This window comes from Branchiostoma belcheri, unplaced genomic scaffold (genome assembly GCF_001625305.1).
Source record: "Branchiostoma belcheri isolate BF01 breed outbred unplaced genomic scaffold, Haploidv18h27 scaffold246, whole genome shotgun sequence".
NCBI classification, from domain to species: Eukaryota; Metazoa; Chordata; class Leptocardii; order Amphioxiformes; family Branchiostomatidae; genus Branchiostoma; species Branchiostoma belcheri.
The window spans coordinates 245,650-257,249 of NW_017803850.1; the positions used below are offsets into that span (position 1 = coordinate 245,650).

At 43.0% G+C, this 11,600-nt stretch overlaps 1 protein-coding gene across 3 annotated transcripts in view; it reads right to left on the reverse strand.

The window, feature by feature from the left end:
- The window catches only part of LOC109471298 (protein Jumonji-like), a 37,452-nt gene extending 27,018 nt beyond the window's left edge, over positions 1–10,434 (reverse strand). For all 3 annotated transcript variants that reach the window (XM_019770594.1, XM_019770593.1, XM_019770592.1), the window contains exons 1-7: positions 10,107–10,434; positions 6,230–6,311; positions 5,833–6,092; positions 4,893–5,038; positions 3,492–3,641; positions 1,094–1,230; positions 361–444 (exon numbers count right to left, since the gene is read on the reverse strand). In XM_019770594.1, the coding sequence (XP_019626153.1) occupies positions 361–444; positions 1,094–1,230; positions 3,492–3,641; positions 4,893–5,038; positions 5,833–6,092; positions 6,230–6,271 (819 nt within the window). In that variant the 5' untranslated portion in view covers positions 6,272–6,311; positions 10,107–10,434. The remainder of the gene's footprint in view (positions 1–360; positions 445–1,093; positions 1,231–3,491; positions 3,642–4,892; positions 5,039–5,832; positions 6,093–6,229; positions 6,312–10,106) is intronic.
- Positions 10,435–11,600: the final 1,166 nt, after the last annotated feature.

Consider the following 11,600-nt stretch of genomic DNA (forward strand, 5'->3'; position numbering starts at 1 on the left):
TCAAATAAAACCATTCTAAAAGCCTGTATCACAATAATTTAAAAAACGCCTAGGGGTATTTGCCCACTGTACCTCCATACCAAATTTCAGGACCTTGGGCCCTAAAATGAAGAAGCTGAATCCATTTAAAAAATGGCAGGAGAAGGAGAAGGAGAAGGAGAAGAAGAAACACCAGAAAAAGCAATATGGTTTCACCACACCACTTCGTGGTGTGGTGAACCCATAATTATCTGAAGTTGTAATATGCAAGTAATATGTCATATACATTGTACGTAAAGGCTGATGAAGTGGATCATTTTTCATCGTTCAAAAGCTTAACACAGTACAGCAGAGTAGTGTTCAAGAAATGGGATGTATTACCTGTGCCTGGCAAACCCGGCCTGGGGGTAGAGAGTGAGCTGACATCCTCACACATGACGCTGATATGGACTTGCTGCTGTTGGTCTGCAGTAAGAACAAAGCAAAGAAGACTCATGTGTAAAACGTACAATGTAGATTAGGCCACACCAATTTAATTCGTTGTTTCTCGGATTTTTTCGGAAAAAATATGAAGCGAAAGGGCAAAAAAAAAAAAACAGGCCAAGGCACCCCATGTTAGCTGGAAATGTTACAATATGAGCCATGATGTGAACATACCGGGCTGGTTTATAATAAAAACAATTATTATTTTTTGAACTTTCAATGAAACAAAATTGCATTGTTACATTGAAAAACTTTAAGAACTAGAACTTCAACCATTGGGGCCAAAATATGTCTTTCATAGAGCATTTTGCAGTTAATTTAGAACAAAATGGGCAAAGAGCAAAGATGTCTGTTGCCATGCCGGAAGGTGAATGGCAGATAACTATGAAGAGAGGAGACAAGTGGCTCTGATTTAATGTTTTGTTTCTTACTTTGATGCAGTGATATGTCATGCTGGCTGTGTATATGCGATGTTCCCACTGAATCAAAACCATTTGTACAATGATTGAGTCAAAATTTTAAATTGTAGGAACCTCGTTTTTTTCGGACTGCCTTTTTTTTTCGCCCGCTCGCATTAGATTTGGAGTCTGCGGAGGATGTAATCCATAAAATCTACTTGCTGTGGCCTTACCTGTCTCCCTCTGGCAGGAGGGGTAGAAGCCTGCAGCCCCCCATCAGTAGACAGACTGTCTGTCGATCCCTCACTGGCTTCAGAAGTATCACTGTGTGGGCCAGATGGCCAGATCCCGTCTGCCAACGATGTGCCACCTGCACCAATAATAATAATAATAAATGGTTTTTATTGTCCAAACAGTACCCGTGCAGTCGCAGCCTTTATACGGCTGAATGGACCTATACCATTATTACGTCACAGTTTGTGTACTGCAATGAATGCCGGTCAATCGACGTTTATATTGTACAGGGGTGTGTAGCGGTGTGTGTGTTTGTGTAGCGTTAGCCTAATATAAGGCTTTTAATACAGTACTACTTCCGTCTAATGTCACAACTAAATCACCCATGCGGCATGTAATGCTGTGTCAACACAACTACCGTTAGACGCAGCAAAAATCAGACATACCTGACTTTGAAAACTTTGAAATGATCTTAAAGTTTATTCTTTAACTGACCGTTCTTTAGAACAGGTAAACAAACTGTGACGTAATAATGGTATAGGTCCATTGATGCAGGGTATCACATGATTATCAATACAAATCACAACAACAAAATAATACACATGATAACACAATGTCATATTTGCTCCTGTGGAACTGTCGCAATGGTCTGTGCGGCTGCCATTCGGCGCCACAAGGTGACCTCAATACGACTTTCCCAAAACCCATTCACACCTGAGTGAAGTGAGGAAAGTCGTGTTAAGTGCCTTTCCCAAGGGCACAACGTCGGACGCATGTCCAGACATGTCCCAGGTACAACTTGGGATCGAACGGGCCGCCGGGCGGGTCTCCCCGCTTCATAGTCGAACGATCTACCACCCAACGCCACAGATGAAGACCAAACAATGTCAAATTGTCACCACTCAACACAACTGTACATACATATAAAATACAGGAACACAAATACAGCACTCCAAATCACCCGAGATACCAGCCAGTCCACGGGTCAGATCACCGGAGGGCCTGGTGGGTTGTTAAGTCCAACACAGAACAAGAGTTCCGAGACCTCTGCTGCAGTACCAAGGTCATCCACCAGGAGGCCCATATTTGACCTTGACCTTCGTCTTGCTAAGACTTACCAGCACACCAAATATCATCACAATCCATAAAGGCGTTATGAAGTTATGCTGACTACAAATGTGCGGAAACACAAACACACACACACACACACAGACAGACGCGCCAAAAACAATACCTCCATTTTTCACGTAGTAAAAATTACTACGGAACGCATAGTTAAGCCGGGTAGAAGACTAGAGTCCAAAAGGGATACTCCAAGTCTAGAGTCCAAAAGGGATATCAAAGTTGTATACAAGTTATGGCTTTATGCCTTACAGGTGAAGAAAGAAAGAAAGAAAGAAAGAAAATCATTGGATCAAAAGTGCCCTCTAGCAGTTAAATGACGAGCTGCAGCATGATTCATAGCACTAATACAAGAATGTTCTATAGTTATAATATTTTGTTATATACATGTATGTAGATATAATTGCCGGAGGGGGATTTGATCCACGGGATGGCTGGGACCAAGGGTGATGCAGGATACACAGTGTTGTGTTTTATTTATACCATACCCACCCGAGAAACCACATGCTTCAATGCAAAATGTGTCAAAATTTGGTGTCCTTGAACCAAAAATTTTAATACATCAATTCCAAAGTCTGCACTTCAAAGTATTCCATGGCACTTTTGGAAGCCCATGTGATAATCAAATTTTATAGCACCACAATGGGCTGTGTGCAAGACATGTAAATAAAGGCTTCCTTCCTTCCTTCCTTCATTCTCTGCACTTAGTTGAATGCTACATTTCTTGTACCATGGTAGGCATGGCAGATACATGTGTACATGTACATGTACATGCATTAAATTTTTGTACATTGTACAATTGCATTGACAATGGCTTGAATAGGATTCAGGAAAATTTTAATGGTCTACACGATTTTGAAATTAGTTAGAGTCTACTGTAGCTGATTGCAATTGTCTGGGACATGTGGGGTCGTGTGGCGCAGTCGGTAGCGCGTTCGGCTCACACCCAAGAGGTCACTGATCTTGTGCCCTTGGGAAAGGCACTTTACACGACTTTCCTCACTTCACTCCGGTGGAAATGAGTACCTAGCTTCGGTTAGGGACGTCCCTCGGATAGAATGTTACATGGAGGTCCCGTGTTTGGGACAGCCACACCACACGCACGTTAAAGAATCCACCGCACTTGTCGAAAAGTGTAGGGGACCTTCCCGGTGTGAGTGGTTCAAACCTTACAGACAGGTCTTACGCAGCTTGTACTTACGATGTACAAAACTGGTGTGTTACGCCTAAAGGCAGTTTACTGGTTATATGAAACAAACAAACAAACAAACATACCACTGAGACTCTGTGTTGTTACACTGCTGGATGTACTGGGGCTCTCTGGTTCTACACACAGTGTGTCAGCTGTCACCTTCTCCAGGGCCGGCAGGGAGCTGAGACAGCCCTGCCTCACCACATCCAGCTCCTGGGGCAGTGCTGGGGTGGCTACATGGACGGTACAACAACAGTCAGTTTTAGCTTCAAAATCTACAGCAACTGGCAATTTTTTTGTAACAATACAGTACTTGTACGTCACAGGACATACAGAACCGTTCGCGTTATGGTACATGTATTGACAACTTTCACACTTCCCAAGACGCACCGTCAGGGGTATCGCAAAATGGACCGGGTGTGATGTTACGACAATTCTTCCCAGCGCGCAAAACTAAGTCGTAATGTTCTCCACACGATTCAAATAGGTAAAGTGATGTTTATTCATGAATTCTAATCGCCCAGGAAATTGCAATGTTCAGTATTAAAGTCTAGGAATTAGTAGGAAAGGAAAATGTTGCCTGATTTGTAGTAAAACAGTTGAATCAGTCCACACATGGTTTGTTTTTCTGTTTTTTTTCCTGCTCCGCGAGCTAGATTACGTTAACTGTAGCTGACTTGCTTATGTTTTTTTTTATCGCGCTGAAACAGATCAAGAAACTACACGGACATAGCCATAAAGCATCACTTAAGCTGGCCTACATACTAAAAATCATGACAATCTGTCAGCCAGTCCTTTAGTTATTCACCCTCAAAGATTTTTAAACAAACTGTCCTGCAATTCCAGAACAAGATGCTAGAAGGCCCAAACTCATCACTTCTTCCCTAGCCTAAGAGCTCAAAATCTAATCATTTCTAGGTCTAATCAAGGCCTTTGACTTTATTTGGATCCACATTTAGCGAGGCATTTCAAGACCTAAAGCCACACCAATTTCATTTCTTGGTTAACGGATTTGCCCGCTTCATTTTTTTCTGATTTACAAAAAAAAAAAAAATTTCTGCAAAATGCTCATATTTTGCCCTAAACAGTTGTCCTTTTCTTCCTAGTTGTTACAGTTATTCCATATTTCAATGCAGTAGTATCATTAAAAGTTCAAAATTCATTGTTTAAATTTTGTACCAGCCTGGTGTGTTGACTTCATGGCTCTTATCGTACCATTTTGGGCCATAATAGGATGCCTAAGGCCTGTTTTTATTTTTATTTTTTTTCGCCCGCCCGCTCCATTATTTTTCTAGAAAAATCTGTTAACCTAGAAATTAAATTGGTGTGGCCTAACCATCTACTAACTTTCATGACAATGCATTTAAAGCTTCTCAAGTTACATTACAAGTTACTCCCGGTATGCTGTTCACAAACAGACACTGACAAAACACTACTGAAAACATAACCTTCTTGGCAATATATAATAAGGTAATTACTCTTACCTCTCAAACAAAGGAAGGTGATAAAGTCTTCAGTCTTGACCTTGACGTTGGACAGTAAAGATGTTGTCTTGGCTTTCTTGACAGGAGTGGTGTCAGGACTGCTGGGACAGGACTGGGCAAACTTGCGCTGGGCTGACACTTTCATTCTGTGGTAAAACAAGAAAATAGGCAGCATTCAATGTCTAATGATGATACATGTACATGTAGGTTAACAACATTATAGACAGTATATACTTGCCAAACAGTTGTCTAATGCAGCATTAATGCGAGAAATACACCATACCCGGGCCGCGATAACGTTCGATAACGGGTTCCGGACCGGGCCGTACCGTAAAGTACAGTCCGGAACCCGTTATCGAACGCTTCCATGGCTTCCATAAAATGATTTGAACGCGTTTCGCCCTAACCGCATGTGCCCCTTTCAAAAATTCGAATACAGAATCCAGACGTTGGAATTGATGTTGTTGCAGTTTAGGGTTCAGTGGCACCAACTTTTGGCTCATCTTGCATTGAAAGGCGTGTTTTTTGGGTGGGTATGACATAAATAAAATACAACACGGTGTATTCCGCATCACCCTCGGTCCCGGCCCTCCTGCGAGTCGGATCGCCCTCCGGCGCGCGGTCGGGCCGATACCTCTGTAATTTCATGGCAATTATACATGTATGATCCGTTTGCCAACTGTTGCAGTATTTTATTATGTAATATTTGTAAAAATTTGCGGAACGCTTGTTGACAGTAAACAAATTACTGTCAGTAATGTCAGGTAATGCCCCCAACCCCTCAGTTAATTTTTGCGGTTTGCGGTATACCCTTCCCAACTGGATTATCTAAGCCTCTCAGCTGCCGTCTTGCAGAAATGAAAACTGGTACTAGTATTTCAGTGAAACCATACAAAGATACACATCATGTTTACATGTACATGTATGGTACTGTAAATACTTTTTTCTTGGAGAAGATTCATCCTCCTCTCTATCAGATGCTGACCCCACTGAGTTCTCATCTGGACTACCAGCACATGACGTCCTGGTCATGCTGGACAGGCTTTTGTTGTTCTGTCCAAAACAGCTGGTCTGGTACCCCAAGTCTTCCTCCCTCTCATCACTAGTGCCTGCCAGGTCCACTTTTGTCTCCCGCAGGGAAGCATACAAGGCCCTTTTTAAGTCCCTCTCTTCACGCCACAGTATTCCTCCATTATAATCCTGTTTGTAGACAAAGACAAATGTTGTGTAGTTAAAAAAAAATTCTATTCTTTAAAGGATGTGAATGGTCTAAGCAAACATCTATATCAAACTTTGCGTAACAGTGTTTTTTTTTTGAGACCATCTTAAAAACTTACCAAACTTTTCTGCACCACGTTTCTCCTGGGTCTGTCCCCCATGATGACAGGATACCAGCGGCAGACAGCACCAGTCCTGCAGCTGAGGAGGGGAAAATAAAACATGGATTCAAAAAGTCACGAACGTGGCTATTGACCTCCCAGAGTGGATAGAAAAATTTTTTGTCCCTTAGGCCACACCAATTTAATTTGTTCGTTCTTGGATTCCCTTTTTATCTGATTCGCAAAAAAAAAAAGATTCTGGTTCTGAATCAACTTAAAAATGCTTGTATCTTGCCCCCAACATTTCAGGAAAGACCTTTTCTTCCTTTTTGTTACAGTTTTTCTATCTAGCAATGCAGTGGTTCAAAGTTCATTATTAAAATACTAACCCAGCCTTTTGTGTTGACTTCATGGCTCCTATTGTCGCATTTGGGGCTATAATAGGATGCCTAGACCTGTTTTTATTTTTTTCATTTTTTCGCCCTGTCGCTTCATATTTTTTATGGAAAAATCCGAGAACCAACAAATTAAATCGGTGTGGCCTTATATCCACCCCTGGAATGAATACAAGAATCTTTTGACCCTTATTGACATTCCCGGTGTGGATATGTGTATATATTGTGTGTTTATTGATTTCTACTGTCTCAGACTGATTCGTGTGAATTCCTGAGCCTCTCGAGTGCGCCTTCCCATAATGTATGTAGCCATACTTTGCCACTCTGTAGACATGGGAACTTGGAAACTTTTCACCATCTCTCCGGCAACTTACGGTTTTCAGTTTCAACCGTTTTGCGTGTCACCTTAGGCTACACCAATTTAATTTCTTGGTTAACAGATTTTTCTAGAAAAATAATGGAGCGGGCGGGCAAAAAAAAGAAAATAAAAACATGCCTAGGCATCCTATTATGGCCCAAAATGGTACGATAGGAGCCATAAAGTCAACACACCAGGCTGGTTCAAAATTTTAACAATGAATTTTGAACTTTTAATGATACCACTGCATTGAAAGATGGAATAACTGTAACAAATAGGAAGAAAAGGACTGTTTTCCACTGTTCAGGGCAAAATATGAGCATTTTGCAGTTGATTCTGAATTTTTTTTGGCAAATCAGAAAAAAATGGAGCGGGCGAATCCGTTAACCAAGAAATTAAATTGGTGTGGCCTTACTGAGCTCAACGTGGGTGTTTTTCTGAAACTCCTCCAGCGCTGCCATGAATCCTGTCCATGTCAAAATTCCCCCCAAGCTTCAGGTGTGACGACGCGGCAGCCATGTTGGCTATGGAGTTCTGATTGGCTGACATTGTCGCAGGTCAAACCCGTGGGTTTTGGAACTTCGGCAGGCGATTACCTAGTTGTTTTATGATTGTCAGCCTTTTCGACATCCACTAAGTGAAACTTGAAGCCCTGAGCACACACCAAACACACACCATAGTTCTCACCAGGCTGTTTGAGTGTACGGACCCCCTACGCTGTGACTTGGACCCCTACGCTGTGATTTGGACCCTCTACGCTGTGATTTAGCCCCCTATAGCTACACTGTTTCAACCAGTGTAGGGGTATTTTTTTTGGGGGGGGGGCAGCAGCTTCATAAATCTTTCAAAAAATGAAAATATAACTTAAGAATGAAGCTATAATGAGGTCTCAGGGGGTTATGTGTTACAAAATTTTTTGGGAGAATGTCAGACCCCCTGCTGCTGTCATATTTTTGAGATCTCAATGCGCAACTTGCGGCGCAGAAAGTTGTCCTTCTGTACCTGACCCCTACGTATACGCTATGACAAAATCCTGGTGAGAACCCTGCACACCAAAACACAAGGATACCGAAGTAACAGGTTCCTCACTGGCCACCTATAGCCACCTAGCAGGAAACCTAGCCACCTAGCAGGAAAAGTGGTGTCGGCACTCGGGCCTTGTACACAGGAAAGCTCCGCACAGGAATTCTAGTGCTGAACGGCTTTGAATCTCCGTCACGACTGGAAATCTAGAGCTGAATCTTATTTTCCAGTGCTAAACTCCACTCAGCACTCGCCAGTGCTCGGATGCCGTTCAGCACTGGAAAAGTACCTAAGTAACGGGTTCTTCACTGGTTTATTCCAAATTGCTTGGTGACTCTTCAGTGATGGAAACCGAGTTCTCAAATCATTTCGGCATTGAACTTCACGTCGACATATCAAGGTATCAAGGACATACAGCACAGTTGTGTAGTCCTAATACTGTATAATGAGCAAGGTCGAGTGAAAAGGTGAGGAAACAAGCCGTTCAAACATGTCCTGCCTATCAGCTTGTTGTCCTCAGGTCATTTTTTTGCAAATGGAACGTGGAAGAAACAGCGCCTGCGCAGAACCCCGATTTTTCAGGTTTTCTGTTGGATTTTTGGTCAACGTTGCATCAGAATTTTGCCTGTTGCAGATGATATTTTTTCCGGCATAACATTTCGAAACTACAGACGGAGTGTTGATCTTACATGCGCGAATACGACCTTATAGTTATATGGGACGTTCTGCCAAAGTGCTATGCACAATAATATATTACGGATGTCGCGCAGGTGCAGTACGTTTTGCCTACAAGCTAGTGGAAGGTACTCTCTAGCTCTGTTTCCATTGCTGATTCGGAGTTTCCAGTTCTGAAGCCGCCGACACTGGACACCAAGTGTTGACGTACCTTCGGCACTGGAGATCTAGGACGGAAGTCCCCTTACCTTTGTATACCGAGTGCTGAGAAAGGAACCCGTTACTTCGGTACTTTTGCCACCAAAACCCAAGTTTTGAGCCTGCCACGGAGGTTAGTATCCCGGAGTGGATATAAAAAATTTTTGTCCCTTATATCCACACCGGGAGTGTCAAAATTATAGCTGCCATGCCATGGCAAAAAGTTAATAAATTCTAATCTGCAGTTCCACTTCAGCAACGTGAAACATGCACCTCTGGCCTGACTGGTCTCTCACTCTGGGATAGATAATCAACAAACAGAACATTAACAGAACGTGAGGAGAGAGTACTACATAGTAAGTTCATGTGAAGTCAGTGAAGGCGGTAAATAATACATGTGGTTTACCCCGAAGCCGGTTTCAAGTGGCTCCATCTAAACGCTCCAAATCACACTGAAAGCGCCTCGATCCCAAGCCACTTCTAGAGGTGGTTTCGAATCGGTTTTCCCGCATCGCGATTTGTGTCTGAACGCAATGTGATTTCAATGTAACTTCGCCTGGTCATGGATTACGGGGTGATATTTCTTTATTTATATGCAATACCAACTTTTACGTGGCAGCAACTTAAAGAGCAGTAATGGTCAAATAATGTGTCCGTTCTAGGACGAGCTTCACCGCCTCTGGCGGGACCACGTCGGCATTCGGCCGAGATACGCTGGGAGGGGGGCATCAGCAAGCAGGTCATTGACCAATTTTACAATAAATGTAGCTCAGGCGAATTGTGATCGGGCACGGTTTGAAAGGAATGTGTGGCACGTGGACGAGATGTGAGGAATGCGAGTTACCCGAATCGTGGTTTGGATGACTTCACATGAACAAGGCTTAAGACCAGGGGTACTAGTTCCATCACACGCGCACGGTTAAAAAACGAGTATTATTTTACCATAGCAAGCAAAAAACTGGCCTCCATAGCATGCAAAAACTGAGCGTTTGGGGGGTCTTCAGGGTCTTTTATGTGCTATTTTCTGATTGCATATAGACAACATAGCCGGCCTGGTTGAACTTGGCTGATAAGAAAACAGCCGAAGACCATGGCCACCAAACCCCCAGTTCAAAAAGCCTGCTACGGAGGCTAAGCAAGTCCATAGTTTGATGTAACGCTACATGATGAAATTTGCGCTCACACGAATAAAACCCTGCCCCAAACATGTTCCTCTTATAAGCTAACTTATATAATTGGACCTTACCTGGAATTCGTTTCCTAGCTATGAAACAGGACGGGAGGTTGTATGAAAATATCGTTCAGAGATTTGAGGGGGTGGGGGGCTTCCTTGTATCTTCGGCTCTCACAGCGCCGGTAGCGCCAATGCAAAGACCCGCAAGGCGTCAGAAGACACACATTTTCTTTAGTCAGGAAGTCTCCAAATCACAGATGCTTCCATATTGCCTGGAAACCAGTTAGAGTTGATTTAATCAATCTGCTGTTTAAATTCATCTCAACAACAACACGACAAAGCCGCCATCTTGGCTCCATGTGAACAGCACACGGCCACTGCGCATGCTCAGATGTACGAGGAAACTTGCTCTTTGTCCAGTCAGGTGACCACGTGAGACCGTGTTTTGGAGTTTCGGCAGGGAGTTTCGGGGTCTTGTTTGTGTATTTGTGTGTATGTGTGAGTGTGTTTGTGCGTGTGTATGTCTGTGTGTCTGTCAGTGTGTGTCTGTCACAGTCTGTATGTGTGTGCGTGTGTGTGTGTGTGTGTGTATGTGTGTGTAACGTTATGTGTATGTCCATTCTATATGTATCTGTGTGTGTGTCTGTCAGGGACTGTACGATATGCCCGGTGGGGGGGGGGGTAGGGCTGGCGGAAGGCCATTGAAATACCGAAAAAGTTTTGTAAAATATGGCGTCGCGTACGCGTAGTAACCGAATTACAAGAATTATAACGTTAATATATACGCCGTAAATTCCCGAATAACAGCCTTCAACCAGCCTTGAACAACCGTTACAGGCTTGAATCTCCAGGACACCCGGCCTGCAGGGAAGAGGAGTCGTCTGGCTCTACAAAAAAAGCAAACCTTGACGCTCTGTGCAACGACCTTAGCCAAGCCCCCTGGGACACTAACTTCATCTTCGACTCGATGGACGATATTTGGAACACCATGTTTATGAACATATGCCGACAACACATTCCACACAAACTACTCCCTGTCCACAGACCATCCAAACCCTGGATTTATGGAAACAAAGAGCTCAAAGCAACCATCCGAAGGAAACACCGGCTCCACTCCATAGCCAAAAGTAACAAGAATTGTGTTAAAAGAACACCTCGGCGACGTCAAAATTATAAGCCCCATGAAGTCTGTAGCAAGGTAAAACCTCATGTAGTATATGCCGCCAATGTAAAGCTTCCATATCTTTAGATATGACTACATTCAGAGTCAGACCCCCGCGTGGGGATATATGATGAATTTTATTGCTCAACAATCGTACGAGGTACAATTTATGGCAGTAATACAACTACAAAACTTTACTTAGGCCACACCAATTTAATTTGTTGGTTCTCGGATTCGCCTCTTCATTTTTTTCTGATTTGCAAAAAAAAAAAAGATTCTGGTTCTGAATCAACTCAAAAATGCTCATATTTGGCCCCCAACAGTTGAGGAAATTCCTTTTCTTCCTAGTTGTTACAGTTTTTTCCATCTATCAATGCAGTGGTTTGATTAAAAGTTCAAAATTT